At 36.5% G+C, this 17,456-nt stretch overlaps 1 protein-coding gene across 2 annotated transcripts in view; it reads right to left on the reverse strand.

Moving 5' to 3' along the window:
* Positions 1-17,456, reverse strand: part of Malt1 (MALT1 paracaspase) — a 47,026-nt gene that overhangs the window by 14,599 nt on the left and 14,971 nt on the right. The window contains exons 5-10 of one of the 2 annotated variants that reach the window (XM_005074657.4): positions 16,886-17,064; positions 16,396-16,492; positions 15,634-15,666; positions 12,904-12,930; positions 10,783-10,815; positions 5,894-6,097 (exon numbers count right to left, since the gene is read on the reverse strand). In XM_005074657.4, coding sequence (XP_005074714.1) covers positions 5,894-6,097; positions 10,783-10,815; positions 12,904-12,930; positions 15,634-15,666; positions 16,396-16,492; positions 16,886-17,064 — 573 coding nt within the window. The remainder of the gene's footprint in view (positions 1-5,893; positions 6,098-10,782; positions 10,816-12,903; positions 12,931-15,633; positions 15,667-16,395; positions 16,493-16,885; positions 17,065-17,456) is intronic. The other variant, XM_005074658.4, reaches the window with a different exon arrangement.

Below are 17,456 nucleotides of genomic sequence, written 5' to 3' on the forward strand. Positions count from 1 at the left end.
ACTCCTTGAGCCTGGGCTAGCCTCAAAATTGTGACAATCCTCCTGCCTCAGCATCCTGAGTGCTGGTGTGTCACAGAAGAGAAAATTAAACAGCTGTTTCAAGTCACATGGTTGAGGTGTCTGGACTCCACAGGTGGATTTCCACCACTGTATTAAGTACTGTAATGTTCTTTGTTCTTTTCTGTTTTTTACGTGCATCTTTCTTTTGTTATTACAGTGTTCCCCAGAACACTGACACTTCTGTATCCATACAGATGGAACAGGAACTCAGGAAGCACTTGACGCTAACAACATAGCCCAGTAGGGAAGTACCTTTTAGAACTGGTGGTGCCATTTTCACAACTGGTATAACTTAGATACCCAATCAGGAAGCCCGGGGGCTGCCCATCTGACTCTAGTAAGATTCAGCTATGGAGAAGCAGCAACTTTGAGGGAGGCTTAGCTTCCTCTGCCACGGATAAGAGGTGTGGGTCCATCATACAGTTGCCATATCCTCCAGCAACTGCTAAGATTAAGGCATTTACTACAAAATATTTCTGTCTTTCCAAAATGACTTGTGCAAACTGTAAGTCTTTTGTATTAGTTTGCAATGAGATTACATCAAGGGGGTTTATTTTTATGTAAAATAAACCAGTGAAAATCATTGTATTTTAAAAACTCCATCTTCAACACTGCTAATTCTTCTAATTATTTAAGGAAAGAGGAGAAAATAGATACTTTTTGAAATATCAAGCAATTTAATGTAATTATAAATACAATTCTGCAGCCAGGCATTGGTGGCACATGCCTTTAATCCCAGCACTCGGGAGGCAGAGGCAGGAGAATCTCTGTGAGTTCGAGGCCAGCCTGGTCTACAGAGGGAGTTCCAGGACAGCCTCCAAAACAATACAGAGAAACCCTGTCTTGAAAAACAAAACACTATGTAATACTAGCTAGACTAGACCTCACCATATAGCATAGGCTGGCTTTGAACTCAGAAATCTGATTGTCTCTGCATCCTAGATGCTAGGATTAAAAGTGTGCATCACCAAACATGTACCTTAATTTTTTTTTAAACACAGCTTTTTATTTTTGGCTACAGATAAAATATTTGGATGGTGACACATAGCTGTAATCTCAGTACTAGAGAAGCTAAAACAGGAGAAGCCCGAGTTTAAGGACAGTTTAGGACATAAGGAAACTGTCTCAACCAGAACAAAGCAAATCAATAAAATAAAAACAGTAATAAACCTCTCCTACTCAAGTGGATTTACATTCTACTTTGCAGAGTGCTCTGTTGAGAATATCAAATCATCAGCCCTGGGAGCCTCACATACTCTTCATAACAAGGCAGGTAATGGCATCACTCCCTTTTTGCATACAAAGGAACTTGAGACACCAAGAGGTTTAAAAGCTTATCCAAATCCCAAGGACTACTAAATCAGACAACTAGGTAAGCTTGATCAGTGTGCTGGCTTATATTAGCTTATATTAACGTGTGTGTACTGATTTCATTGTGTAGACTACAATATAGTTTATCCCCAACCCTGTTATTTTCCCCCAAAGAAATCTTAGGCAGACTCTTAATATACAAAACTTGATGAGTTGGATTTCTCTAGTCAAGGCCCAAAGTACTACCTCGTTCAAATCTCCAATCTAAAGGGCAGTTTGAATTCCTTTAATAGATTTTGAGTGTGTTTGTATACATGTGTCGTGAGTATATGCATGTTTACATGTCCGTGTGCACACTTGTATAGAGATGTGCATGCATGAGTGTGTGCATGTGTATAGAGGCCAGAAGCTGCTCCTGTGTGTCTTCCTTAAACCCAGAGATAATCAATTTGTCTAGTCAGCTGGCTTATTCTGGTGATCCTGTTTCTGTCTGTCAAGTGCTTGGACGACAGGCAGTCTTCAATGCAGCCTGCCATTTGGATAGGTACTGAGGATCAAACCCTGGTCCTTATGCCTATGCAGCAAACACTTTACCTACTGAGCCAGATCTCTATTTAACAAAATTTCAAGAATTGTAATAATGGTAACAATGGACACAATAACATAGGCAGTTTGAGTGTATCAAGCATGAGGGTAATTTTTTCCTGTTAACAGCTTTGATAATTGACTTCTAGCCACTTTATAGATCAGTTTTAGTTTGGAAAAATTGCCTAATAAATGGGTGAGTTTACTCCAATGCTTAACCATTGACTTACATTGAACTAGATGACTGACTCCAGGGTAAATGTTTTTTTTTTTTTATTCTAACCAAGTTCATTTAATATTCTCTTGCACAAAAGACATAGGTAAGTTGCAAGAGTAATGAATATGCAAGCACATTTGGTGAGGTGGATAGACTGCCATACAGTTACTTTTTTCCTCCTATTTATCTGTGTAAGATAACTATTCATACATTTGTAAGTACATTGTTTCTATTGTTTTGTTTTTGCTGGTTTACATGCTACAGGCTGAATTACACATTTTTTTTGGTTCTACTATAATTTTTCTTTCTCTTACAATGAATGGGCAATAAGGGAGTATCCACTGTGTCTACACTTTTCTGTATCTCAAATTCTTCATGCTGAAACTCCTTTACCTTCTCATCCCTAAAGGAACACTAGTCACCTGGGGATATCAGGAGAAATAAAAGGCACAGACCAAAAGACAAATGAAGTCTCTTTATGGCATGCCCTACACCATGAAACCTTCACCACACTTACATTTAATGTAGATGTGTCTGATGTTTTGGGTAGTCACAATACTTCAAAATATAATGCAGCCACCCTGTTAAGACAGGAATCAGGATTTTAAGTTTTTCTAGCTTCCTTAAGTTGCCCTTTGTTCTATTATTTATTGCTCTTTATCCTATACTCCAAACTGATGCTTTTATAGCGGGGACTGTGTGCAAAGTGTAAAAGCCAAACTGAAATCTTGTATCCTAACCATCCCTTTACAGTTCTGGTTCTCTGCTTAATAATAGGGCAATTAAAAGTTCTGACTTAAATTTTCAGAGAGCTGAAAAATGATATGATGATTGCAGTAAAAAAAGAGTAACTTAGCAAATAACTGTATAATTCTCTCACTCTAGATATTTTACCAATCCAGAAACTTAAATTTAACTTAAATCAATATCATTTTTTCCTTACATCTCATTGTTTCTAGAGAAGTTTTAGAAGCAATTCCCTATATAAGTCAAACAGGCACCTTAAAAACATAAATTATATAACATATTCAAGCGGTCTACTTTTTAAAAAAAACTTTCATTTACTGAAGACTCATACAAAGTAAGTTAAGTTCTCAAAAATACATTTTCACAGGTTATTTTATCAAATGTAGTCATCAGTTTTGTAGCCACATCCTACAGTGTCCAACAATGAATGCTGGGAAGAGAAGGGCCCCACCCTGGGTCTGGACTGTGGAAGAGGTCTGTCACGTGACTCAGATAAGGCGAGACTGCGCTTAGCTGGATGCAGAGTTCACTGAGTGAATACTCTTGTAGACAAGTTTTCTCAAAGTGCATTCCATGGCCCCTTCCTAATACCATGATTCCTTTTCCTTTACTCTTTGACAATTTCTTTTATCATTATTATTTATACTTTTCACTATTTAAAACAAATTTCAAATTCAAACACATTTTGATCATACTAAAACACACTTCTTGTTAGAATAGGCAAGTTGTCAAAAGGCCTATTTGTATCGCATATGCTTTCCTATTTTTAAAAAGATCTACTTTTATTATTTGAAATTATGTATATATTCCCATGTGTGAGTATATATATGTGAGTACAGATGCCTACCAAGGCCAGAGGCATAGGATTCCCCTGAAGCTGGAGTTCCAGGCAGCTGTGAGCTGCCCAATGTGGGTGCTGGGAACTGAACTTGGGTCTTCTTGGAGGACAGCATGTGCTCTTAACCGCTGAGCCATCTCTCTAGCTGTCTTCCATTTTTGTAAGAAAAATGGATGAATACACCTATTAATTATCAATTTATAACACACAAGAAAACTTTTGTTTCAAAATCAGCATAATGGTAGAAATGGAAAACCTGAAGTAGCTGCCTTGCTATTCATGTGTACTGCAATAGTAACCCTCCTTATTGAGAGGAGAAAATTAATTTAAATTAAATTTTAAGGCTTTTCACCATCCCTTAGCCAACAGTTTGCTAAATCTCAAAAGGGTGGTTTTTGAGATGGGCATTGGTGGCGAATGCCGTTAACCCCAGCTCTTGGGAGGCAGAGACAGGAGGATCTCTGTGAGTTCAAGGTCTTCCAGGACAACCTCTAAAAAAAAATACAGAGAGCCAGGCGTTGGTGGCACACGCCTTTAATCCCAGCACTCGGGAGGCAGAGACAGGCGGATCTCTGTGAGTTCGAGGCCAGCCTGGTCTACAGGACAGCCTCCAAGACAATACAGAGAAACCCTGTCTCGAAAATCCAAAAAAAAAAAAAAAAAATACAGAGAAACCCCGTCTCGAAAAAGGGTGTTTTTGTTTCTTTAAAAATTCTACTTCAAAAATCATTAAAAATTCTACCAAGTTTACTTCACCATGCTAACCTACTTGTAAACAAAAAAGTGAAATCTCTTAAGTTATTGAAATAAAATAAATTGAAATGTAGAAGAGTCAGATTGACACTTTTTGTTTATTATCTGCAAGCCTAACTCCAGGCCAGGAGATGCTACATTTTGGGCAGTCAAATATTAACAAAGTCATGGTAAGTACAATCTGAAAGACAGTTGGAATGAACTCATTTGTTGGCCTTCCGAAACTCAAGGTTACACACATTATAAGAAATAAATTACTGGAAATTCTTACTACTATCAGCATATTCTGGTTTACAAAATTCTTTATCAGATCTACAGTATTTTGAGTTCTTTTCAGTAAAAGAATAAAGGAAAACCATTAAATATTTATGGCTACATCTTGAATTAAATTTGCACAGAATTTTAATTAATTAGCTGATAATGCTGGGTCTATACACAGTGAGAGCCTCTTCCTAGTATGTAAAAGACTTTATAGGCTGAGTTATACCCCCAGCATAGGGCAGTAGACTAGGATGGACATGAAGGAAACCCACTCTCCAACATTTCCTTCTTAAATTCTAGATCCTAAAAAACAACTAGAAAATACCATTAGATAAAGGAAGCAAATACAATATATATTCTATCACAACCATTTATATTTAAAAGAATCTATATATCTCAAGCATATATGAATGTTTTGTTACCTGATAATCTACAAGGTCAAATTTCTAAATAATTGTATGGTAACTTTTACAGCCAATAAAAAAATAAAATAATGAAAGACAGGTAAGACTTTTTATGAGAATTTTTATAAAAAATATATTGTGCTGGTGGTGGTGCACACCTTTAATCCTCCTAGCACTTGAGAGGCAGAGGCAGATGGATTTCTCTGAGTTCACAGCCAGCCTGGTCTACAAAGAAAGTTCTAGGACAGCCAGAGCTGTAACATAGATAAACCCTGTCTCGAAAAAGAAACGAAACAACAACAAAAGAATATTGTTCTATCAAGATAAAAAAAACACAGACGATATTAAGTTAATTAATATTCATATGGAATAAAGATAAAATTTATCCTTTTTTTAAACAAGAATATTAAAACCCTCCAATTCAACAGTATGTTTATCTGATTTCCAACTCTTTATTTTTCATTTGTTTTTTGTATGCAAGAATGTTTTACCTGTGTACCACTTTTGTGCCAGAAGAGGGCTCCAGATCACCTGGAACTGGAGTCAGAGATGGTTGTAAGCCACCATGTGGGCTCTGGGAACTGAACTCAGGTCCTCTGGAAGAGCTGCAAGTGCTCCTAACTGCTGACTCATCTTTTAAGTCCATGACTTCCAACTCTTAACGTGTTTAATAGGAATGGCATATAATTATAAAAATGAGTATTAAAAATATCTTACCGTATACTCCTTTGTCTAAAAGTAGTAAAAATTCATCCACAGCATTACACATCTCGTATTCAGTGAGATCCAACAACGAAACAACTTTGAAATCTAGTTGCCTTAATAAGTTGGTCAGTTCATACACATCCACCAAAGGAGCTTTAAGCTTGGGGTGCTCCCAATAATTCATATTTCCTATCAAAAGGGCAACCTTGTCCTTCGCTGTAAGAAAAAGGTGGGGAGAAGGTAGGAATTAAAGGAGGGTATAAAGATTAAAATTTATACAAGTATTAAAATGAAAAACTTGGCTTTAAGACCACAGTGTTTTATTTCAAGTAAGACTTACTATATTAATTTTAATTTTAGAGATACTACTTTACATAGAAGACTAAGAATACAACAGGCTAAACCATTAAAAAATTAAGACTAAATATGTTTTCTTTGGGAATCAGACAAAGGATATTTATTAGGTATATATGAAATATATACCAAAGTGTGCATTCATGGGATTGGTTGTTTCACTGAGAATGGAGAAAGTAAAACAAAGCAACGCCTAAAGAGGGGTAGGGAGAATTCACAGAGCTAGGAGAGGAGAGACCAAAGAGAGAAAAGAAGGGACTTCACAAGGACCACATCTGTTCCTATAGTGGTTGTGTGGATGGATATTTCCTCCTACCTCTAAACTTAAGCATTTTTATCATCATCATCATCATTACAGCATTATGTGAATGTGGCCACACATGCACAATGGTGTGTGTGTGTAGTTCAGAGGCGAACTTTCATCTTGCCAGTTCTCCTTAACTTTTTAAAGATGTATTTCCTGTTTGCTTGGGATAAGGGGACTTGAGGAATTTTTTTGAGGTTAATTTTTTGATTTTGCTCAGACAGAAAGTGGTGTTTTGGGGTGGGGCAGACAAACATGTACTTATGCCTTAAAAAGTATCAGCTAGCCTTTTTAGAGGTATGGCTTGGCCTGAACGGTTATGGGTAAAGCTTAGTGCCTAAGAGATTTCACATTGCATCTTTCTTGACAGTCTTGGGGTGGTGACAGTAGCGGCAAAGTGTCAAGAGACCTATGCACTGCCAGCTGCATAAAATTAGAGCACAGAGAATTACATACAACATACAATACTTCATAGTAGTCATTAAAAACTACACTACTGGTTTATATATTTACTATATAATGCTTTCCAATGTTAAATTTTATTCTAAAATGATAAATTTATCATTATTATAAAGTATATGACTTCTACACATAAAAAAGGTTACTTCTTAACAGCATATCATGGTCTGTCAACAGCAGCCTCATATATCTCAGCATTTACTGTTTCTTAAATGCATTGGAACAAAACTGAGAAACTGACCTATAGGGTCTAATGATGCATTTTTTTCTCAAGACATAACTCTATCATTCAGTGATATGTAACTAACTATTTGGGAAAGAATGATTTATAGAATACAAGACTCCAAGAATGTGAAAATATCAATAATTGCCCAAAACTCTTGCAAATTTTTTTGTCAATGATAATTTTTAAAAGCTAGATTATATAACCTTTTAAAGTTTACTGGTAAGGAAGATATTGGGTCTTACCTTGACCTGGTTGGCAGGAGAACTGAAGTGGACTTAGAATAGAGAAGTAGAGACAGGATGAGACAAGATGACAAAGTCCCATTCTAGGAAATAAAATGGTTGTGGCGAAGTGACCAGACAGAGGAAGGAAATAGTAATTTTTGAATTTGAGGAAATGAGAGGAATAAAGAAAATTTCAAAATGGCAAGTACATAAAGGAGTCATATTGAGTTTTAGATGATAAATTTACTATAAAAACCATTTACTATAAGAGCCACCCACAAGTTCTTGAACATCTACTGGGAAAAGGACAACGGGGCCGGGAGCACAGCTCAGTGCTCGAGTGCATGCTTAGCATGTGTGAGGCTAAGCTTTCATCCACAAAAAATGAGGACAGAGTCTCCATCTCAGGAGTAAATTATACATTTCATAAGGTAAAATCAGTAATCATTACTGCTGAACTTTCAGAATCTGCTCAGTTACATCTAAGCCTGGCATTTGTATATGTAATTATCACATGCACTTCTCACTATAGCTATAGCTCTGTTCACAACACTATTACAGCTGGTCTTTCTTACCAAGTAACAGCTGGGAGTCTAAGGAAAGAACAGAACTGGACTACATGAAATTTTATCGTTATGAATGCAAGCTAGCAGCTTTTTTAAAGAAAGTAATTAGTAGCCCCGTGTCTTCAACATCACGGGCCTTCACATTTACTGTTGCCTGATACTGTGATCATCCCTGCGCTTTGCTATCAGTAGCTGACACATTCGCAAATCTAATGTACTTTATTTTTTCTACAACCCCCTTGTGGTGGTTTGAAAGACAATAGCCCCCAAAGAGTGGCACTATGAGATGTGGCCCTGTTGGAGGAAGTGTCACCAAGGAGGTAGGCTTTGAGTTGTCATATATGCTCAAGCCATATCCAATGTCTCAGATCACTTACTGTTGCCTTCTGATCAAGATGTAGCCAGCACCATGTCTGCCTGCACTCTGATATGCTTTCCATCATGATGATAATGGACTAAACCTCTGAAACTGTAAGCTGTCACCGCAATTACATGTTTTTCTTTATAAGAGTTGCTATGGTGACCTGAGGGAGAGCTGGCCCTGCCCCTCATCAGCTGCAGCACTCAGGAGAGTGACCCCTATGCTATACCTGGGCAACGCAGGGAAGCTAACCCTGCCAGGCAGAGGTGTGGAAGATCCAACCTTGACGACATAAAAGCAGGAGGAACTGGTTGCGCCCCTTGCTCATGGTCATAAGAGGTGAACTTGCCAGGACAATGCAGGAGAGCTCACCCTGGTGGTGAGGATAAGGGAGAGCTGGCAGGCTGACCAACCTTGCAACTATCCAGGCCCAGAACCAGTGTTATGTTGGCCCACCACAACATCCACCCCATCTGTGATCTGCTGGAGCACATGAAGGGGCTGGTCCCACAGGATTTCCACAACACAGGGCAACAGCAGGAAAACCAAGAGGAGTCCCAGTGAAGGCCCAGCATCAATAGTGTAGCAGAAACCAGAGGCTTTGAACCAGATCAATGACTTAACCCAGACCAATGACTCTCTGCAATAAACACTTGCAAGTAAACATACATGGATAAAAGGGTTTACTGTGTGACTCACTGTGTCACATTTCAGCTTCCATGATGTGACTGATTTTCTCCTTCTCTCTTTTTTCTCTTAAATTTTATTTTATTTTGGTGGGGGGTTGCGGGGGCCAAGGGTGGATATGAAGGGATGGGGAAATGAATGGGATGGAGATACATGATGTGAAAGACACAAAGAATAAATAAAAAGAACAACAAATAGGGCCACCATGGTCATGGTATCTTCCCACAGCAACAGAAATCCTAAGTAAGACACCCGCTCTTTAACAGTTTGTTCCTGCTGTACTTTCCCCTCCAACTCAGTAAATCTAATGTCCTGACTCCTAATGTTTTCTGTTTATTAACCTTTCTCTCCCTATGCAGTTTTTATCCTTTGGTTAATTCCTCCAAATCCCAACTCTTGCTTCCTCTGGTGTGCACTGTGGAAACTCATTACTAGAGCTTGGCACACAGAAACGGACGGATGGGCCAGTTCACCAGTCTGTCTTCACTTTAAAGCCGAATTCTACCGTAGAAGAACCACACAGCTGATCTGGAATTTTTGTCTGTTTGGTTGTGAGCTTTAGCCTTTAATGGCTAAGTCATCTTTCCAGCCCATATTCTTAATTTTTAGTCTTAGTTTGACTCTCCCAATACTTTTCCATTTCTAAATGGTAGTTTCTATTCAGGTTCCATAATCAGCCTTATTCTATTTTTTTTTAATTCAACCCTTCCAAGTAGAATTACCTAGACAAGGAAATGGTCAACTGAAAAAAAATTATTGTCCAAACCCTCCCTCCCTCTCTTTCTCTCTCTGAGACATGGTTTCTCCGTGTAGCTCTGGCTGTCCTGAAACTCACTCTGTAGACCAGGCTGGCCTTGAACTCATGGAGATTCACCTGCCTCTGCCTCCCTAGCTAACAAATCTTTCTCTAGCTTCATTAATATCCTCCATTCTAATCTGACCAAAAAAAAAAAAGGTTTCAGGCTGGGCACTGAATTTTTAATCCCAGATTTTGGGAGGCAGAGGCAGGAAGATCCAAGAATTTGAGGTCATCCTTAGATAGTGAGTTCAAGGCTAGCCTGGGCTATATTAAGATACTGTCTCAAAAACCAAGAATGCAAAAAAGGAGGTTCAAAATTTTGATAAAAGCCAATGAGACATATTTTAATCTGCTTGCCATAGATCAATATGTTAGCTACCTCTACTTTCTAAATATTAGTCTACTGAGCCTTTATGAATAGCTCTCCTGGATAGTCTCCCTAGTGTCTTCTCCAAAGCATACTTAAATGTCACTACCCAAGTAATCTTACCTTACATCCTTCTCTTTCAACTGTAGAGGGTGGGGAAGCAAACTTTAAGACTCATTGCCACTTACATGGTATTTTCCTAATTTCTACCTCACCACAGAACAGCAATGACTACCTCTGCCTCAATGGGCCATGCATGTTTCTCTTTATGTGTTGAAGAAACAAAACTCACTCCTTAGGAATTGACTTGAAACCAAAAACAAAATCTGTAATATTTTTGGTTGTGAGCCAAACCTGTAACAGCTGAGCTGTCCCTCCAGCCCCTATCTGTAATATTTTTAAAGGTTCTTCTTCTATAATTTCTTTTATCCAAAATAAAAATCTGCTCCAATGTCCTTCAATCAAGTTCAATACTGTAAATTCCTTTATGTTAATCAAAAATTGGAGTTAAACATTATAATTACATTTGATCATGTACTTCAAACTCAACTCACCCAAAGGCTGGCCAGTTGTTTGTTCTTTATTATCTATACAAAGATAAAAGAGCAAATAGATGCTGTTACTCATGATGTATCTTCAGAGTTAATGAGATAAGAAAGGTAATGAATGCAGACAGCAGGATATCATTAAAATGCTATATATAGTAGAGTAGAGGTCACAGAGGCTAGAAAAAGGAGGGGAGACAATCAGAAGGTGAACAACAGAGCACAAAAACAGAAGAAGGAAAGTAGATTTAATATTATATGGCATAATAGGGCAACTATGTCTCTTAGCAATTATGAATTTAACAATAATTAAAGGAGAAGCTCTTGAAGGATCTCAACACATAGACTAATAATATCTAAGCAGATAGAAATGTTAACTACCAGGCTGGATACACTGTACATATGCATCAGGTCACAATACTTCATATGTAAGTATAAATAATAATTTAAAAGGAAAATATAGAATATATGGTTACTAACAGCTAATTTATAATTAAAAGATTTTGACAAAATATATGGGCTTATCATTTCATACATAGAATGAAATCACATTCACTCTCCAGTACCACCAGAAAGTGAAACAGGGAAAGATGAAGTTCAATTCTTTATGAGCCCAATACTTGCAGGAGGGTAGCTTGCTTGCACATTTAATAATACAGATGCTATGGGAGCCGACTATAAGCTTCACTATACATTCATTTTCTTTAAACTCAAGGTTTGGTTTCTTTGAATCTTGGAGAAGAAGAAGAAGCAGGCCTGAAAAATGTCAAGAACTTAGTGGTAGGTATATACTAAAGTTTTCATGAATTAATTTTACAACTTTTCAAAAGGGTAAGACACAGCAGACAAATTTAGGGAAAGGGATTCTATCAACACCAAGAGAAACGATTAATAGGATGTTTTAAAACAGACTTTAGCTTGGGATATTTGAAGCAATTCTTTCTGTGCCTCACAAGAATTTGAAAATACTACAGGAAAAATGATCTGTTGGTCATGGTGGTTTACCTTGCTTACCATACTTACATATAGTTAGCAGAATCCAGACAGAACTGATAGTAACAGATGTCTTTGAATGGAATATAAAACTAAACAAACTGGTGCTAGAGTAGCCCAGTGGTAGAGTGAACAGCCAGCACGTACCAGGCCCCTGAACACAATCCCCATCACCAGGAACCAAACAAATGAAGCAAACTAATTATGGTAATAAAATAATGAGCCCAACAGGCTTTCTACAATTATTAAATAACCTCACGCCTTCTTAATGCATTTCTGTGTGATTTGATTAACTCTATTCATGGATTCCATCCCTGTCTTTCAGAACACCCACAGCTTATTTTGACATTCTCTTTTTACATGACCCTCATTACTGGAATGTCCTTGTTCCAGATGATGGATGGCTTTCTCTTTAGCTTAGCTTGTTCAGAAATCTGTAGATCAAAACCTGCATAGAGACTGCCATTGTTAGTCTCTTACTTATAGACCAATTTATCCATCTACTGCTAACCCACTCCATTAACTGCCTTTCATCAGGTGAAGGCACCTACTCAACCACTTCAGGGATGTTCTGTGTCTGACAGTTTGGGAATGTAATGTGTCACTCAATCAATAAGCATCCAGTCTTCCACATTAAAAGCAATGTATTTCTTTCTATAAGGAGCAATACGGAATAATTTGAAAAGAGCGTCAATGCTAGGCAGTGCAGCTCAGCACAGGACATAGCATGGAGAAGACTCTGGTCACCAGCAACACACAATAACAACAATCTTTTTTTACATTTATTTATTTTGTGTGTGTGGGGAAGAGTACAGGTGGAGGTCAAAGGAAAACATGAAAGAATCGGTTTTCTTCTCCTATCACAAAGGCTCTAAGAGTCAAACACAGGTAATCGGGTATGACAGTAGGTAATTTTCCTCACTCAGTTATATTGTCAGCTCAAGAACTGATATTTTATTGTTATCCAAAAATACTTTTTCAACCATTATGATCTATAATCAGTAATATTTTCATATTTTACTTATCTTAAATTGAACTTCATGTAAGCAGTAGTCTAAGAATGTAGACAAGAATGTCTATAGCACCTTTACTATATCAAACTTACCAATCTAAAGTAAAACTCTTTATAATACTTACCAGGATGCCCAAAATTATTTAATTCATCTACAAACAGAGTAAGAGAAAAACAGATTAGTTTTAAATAATCCAATAGCACAAACAGTATGACTAAAAGAAGCAGTGGATGAACTGTTATGTTACAGCAGTTTATTAGTTTAGAACTTTTCAAAGTTAAATGGAGAAACCATACAAATAGGGAACAGGTAAGAATACTGTTGTTGTTGTTTTTTTTTTCCCCTCAAGACAGGGTTTCTCTGTATTGCTTTGGAGACTGTCCTGGAACTTGCTCTGTAGACCAGGCTGGCCTGAAACTCACAGAAGTGTGTCTGCCTCTGCTTCCTGAGAAAGAATACTGTTTTTATATCGTTCAGGACTTCTAAACTGTTTCACTAAATTATAAAAACCTAAATAAATAAATGCATTCATAATTTGTTTAAAGTTTTAGATATTTATTCATAAATGATCTTTCAAAAAACCCTTTAACTTTAAAATATCAGGAAACTTGAACTATTATGGGCTATGACAGAGGAGGGTTCTTGTGTATGCCAAACCTAGTTTCCCTATTAACATCTTATGTTAGTACATTATGCATACCACAACTAATAAACCATTTATGTTCCCCCCAAGGCCTATTTAAGATACCAGAAGCATTTACTTAAGACACTCTCAGTTGTGACAGTTGTTCAGACATTCCTTGTTTTTAATGATCATTTCAGTTTTGAGCAGTAGAATTGTTCCACAATTGGGATTTGTGTTTTCCTTATGGTTAGGCCAAGGTCTGGTGCTTTTGGGGGAGGCAGAACAGTTTCAGAATTAACTTGTATCTTTTCATACAGGACAGATAAATAATCTGAGCACAAGTCTATGACATAACAGTCATCACCAGTTTTTTACTTATTAAATTTTAAGCATACAAAAAAAAGTAAGTTGTAAGTGATTCAGGATTCATAAAGTATTTCATGGGAATATATTCTTTGGTTTATTTGTTTGAAATGAGGTCTCACTATGCAGTCCAGGCTGTCCTTAAATATGAAATTTTCCTACCTTAGTTTTCCTTGTGCTGGGATTACAGCTAAGACTAGTATTTTCATACTACATAAAATCAGTTTAGCAGTGGTATTAACTAGTGCATACAATATGTATGGTTTTTTCTGTCTTTCATCTTATAGTATAGATGAGTTTCTAGATACACAGGTCAGGACCTTACTCCAGCCTGTTTTCAGTAAGGATGTTTCATACATTTGTAATACAGTTAGATGTTTCTGTCATATTCTGCATTCCATCCTTGGTGCCTTTCTTTTGGCCTTCTAAAGACTGTTTAAAATTTGCATAATCTCACTACCGTAAATCACAGGTTGAAAACCTCACCTTTCCAAGCACACCCCTGGTCCTAACAATATTCTAATGAAATACACAAAATGGAATAGGAGACAGCACATGCTCTACATTAAAATACCATTTAAAGGAGGGTACTGTTCACAGTATGTATCAACCTATCCACTATAAAGTGTCTTAGTTTTTCAGGCTTCTTAAAAAAAGAGTTGGATCTGATGTTTTCCATTTGAAAACTTTGGAGCACCTCCTAGCTACATTGTCATCTCTGTGTTCTAAATAGTTACTTGAAAGTTATTAATTGATTGTTCTTATCATTAAACAACTGCAGAATGAACTGTACAATTACAGACACAGCAGGGCAGGATAACAATCACATGCTCACTCTGAAGCCAAGCAGGAGTGCTCTTTTATATTTATTCTTACAGGTCTCCTATGTGTTAGGAAGTTTAAAGAAACAAACGCATGCAATTAAGCAAAAAGTGTAATCAACAAGAGAAGTTTGGTTAAGGTTTCTCTACATGGCTTTCCTTCTGTAAGATTAACAGAGGTGGGATTGGAGCTTCTTTATAGGAGAATTCTGGTTCACAACTCTGTATCAGGATCAAAACAGTTTTTATTAGTTTCATGCTACCATAGAGATGAATGACAGGAAAACCAGGAAATGTATGTATGATTGAACATTACTACCTTATTTCACCCAAGAAGAACCTAAGAAAGACTATGTAATAGTTCAAGGAAGCAGCAATTGAAAAAATACTTAGCTATCCACAACCCTAATTTCGTAAATCAATATGACAGTACACTAAGGTGAGGTAATCTAAGTTTTGATATTTAAGTATTACAATGTAAGTACAATGTTCTGGTTAATTGAAACAAGTTAGAAGCTTAAGCTAAAATGCATTTTCAGTTTTCTTTTCATAGTGAAAGTGGTATGTAAATTAATCTAAAACACTGTAGTTTGGAAAATCCTTATCAATATTACTTTTAGAATATTTAGTGTTTAATAAAAATGAATCAAATGATATATCCATCATAAAAATTTTAAACTAGGTTTGCTTTTAAAGGGTACCTTAAGAAATAAAATAATCCAAACAAATATTTATAACAGTATTTTAAATATATTTTATTAGGATTAAAATTAACATCAAGAATTCCAAACATTCACTATTTCTAATAACCTGTGGAGGAGCTTTGGGCCTTATGCGTAATAGGAAAACACCTGAAGATTACTTTAGAAATGTCTGTTCAATAGTGTTGAAGAAAATTTACATACTTTAAGGAGTAAGACACAGTATTCTTCAATCCAATGGCTTATTAGAGCCAGTATTTTTTCCATCACTGCACTCAGTAAGGTAGGACCCTGCACCTCTCCCCAGAGTAACCAGCATGCAGGAGACCAAAGGATTATACTACCTTCGGTGCACTCCACTGCCTCATCTGTTCTTCCTTATGTTAGAGAAAACAAATTTGCAGAAATTGTAACTCATAGTCTTAGAAAGGATAGTCACTCAGTAAACAGAGATAAACATCAAAGATTCATGCTGTCAATGCAACACATTCATCAGTATTTCCTACTATTGAAAACATCACTATAAATGCATTCAGTATAAACAACTCCAAAATCACACAATTCATAATAGGGAAACTGGCCAATAATTATTTTATTTTTTATTTACATGTCTCTGACTTTTTATGTTTTATTAAAATCTTTTTCAACAAATCAATCTCTTTCTAACTCAGAACTATAAGGAATACATTTTGACACAAATATTTAAGATAAACTGTAATATTAAAAATAACTAAAATGGCCGGGCGGTGGTGGCGCACGCCTTTAATCCCAGCACTCGGGAGGCAGAGGCAGGCGGATCTCTGTGAGTTCGAGGCCGGGCTGGACCGATAGCCTCCTAAACAATACAGAGAAACCCTGTCTCGTAAAAACCAAAAAAAAAAAAAAAAAAAAAAACTAAAATGAACTAAACAAAATAATTTTCAGTTTTTTTTGTTTTGCTCTTTGTATATAACTTAAGAGAGTTTAGTATGAATTCTCTAAAATTTATGTATAAACAATTTAACTTCTAATATGTTCTTATACTATTAAGTGGTTTCCTTTGCTTACACACTCCAGTATATACAGCTTATATTATATCTTCTGTATCAGAACTCTATACTGCTTACCTATGATGATTTCTACCTTCTTACTATCTTGACTGTCTCGATCATTATACACATGACACCAGTAGGTTCCTTCATGTTCTAGATCCACATATGGAACCTGTATCAATATCAGAACATATATTTTCTCTTCAATATCAATTTAAAAATTGATTTAAACAAAATTCATTTGTATTTAAAAAATCCCCAAATATAGTATTTCAAAAATTTATACATTCTTGGATTATCTTTATTAACAAGTAAATGATAAAATGATTCTAACAGTGCAAAATTTGGTGCAGTAATATTTGACACTTTATCCTGAAGTTTGGTTGAAATTTGGCCCTGTTGCAAATACAAGAAACTAATTAATGCTGACATAAAGAACTTGAACTAAAAGTACTGAAAACATTCCAAAGAGTATGAGTTTAAGTGATCCCTTTACATCTTAATTATACCATTAATTTTACAGATTAATCCAGCCCTCCCACCCCCTAAAAAATCAACTGCCTACCATGTAATGCTTTTTTGTTTCATGTGTTAATGGTGATTCATCTTTGAACCACTGGTAGTGAGGCATAGGGCTTCCAATAGCGACACACTGTAAAACCAATGTGCTGCCTGGCATCAGCTTTTGGGACCTTGGTTCAACACAGATTTGCAACTTGGATTCTGAGACACCATCCACACTTCCTTAAATTAAAAGAAAAAAAATCTCTTGGTTAAACATAAAACCAAAAATTTCCTACAATTTAAACAGAGTTGTATCTAAATCTATCCTTTAGTGTGGACCACTTAAAGTATGGTTTTAAAGTCCACAGTTGTTAAGAGATGTTCTGAAGAGAAAAGAACACTATGGTGAAAAAAAGAATTGAGAAATTCTGGGCTAATGGGGGGTATACTCAAGAAAGAAGTGGGGGGAGAAAATAAGCTTGAATTATAGCTGCCACATGTATAGGGACAGGGCCATGAACGTCAGCAAGTTCAAGTTCAGCATCAGGCACAAGACTGAGAAGGGTCCATGTCATCTTAAGGGATTGTCACAGAAAATGACAATCAAACCACTTGAAGTTAACTCTTAATGA

Source organism: Mesocricetus auratus, unplaced genomic scaffold (assembly GCF_017639785.1).
Source record: "Mesocricetus auratus isolate SY011 unplaced genomic scaffold, BCM_Maur_2.0 Super-Scaffold_6730, whole genome shotgun sequence".
Taxonomy (NCBI): Eukaryota; Metazoa; Chordata; class Mammalia; order Rodentia; family Cricetidae; genus Mesocricetus; species Mesocricetus auratus.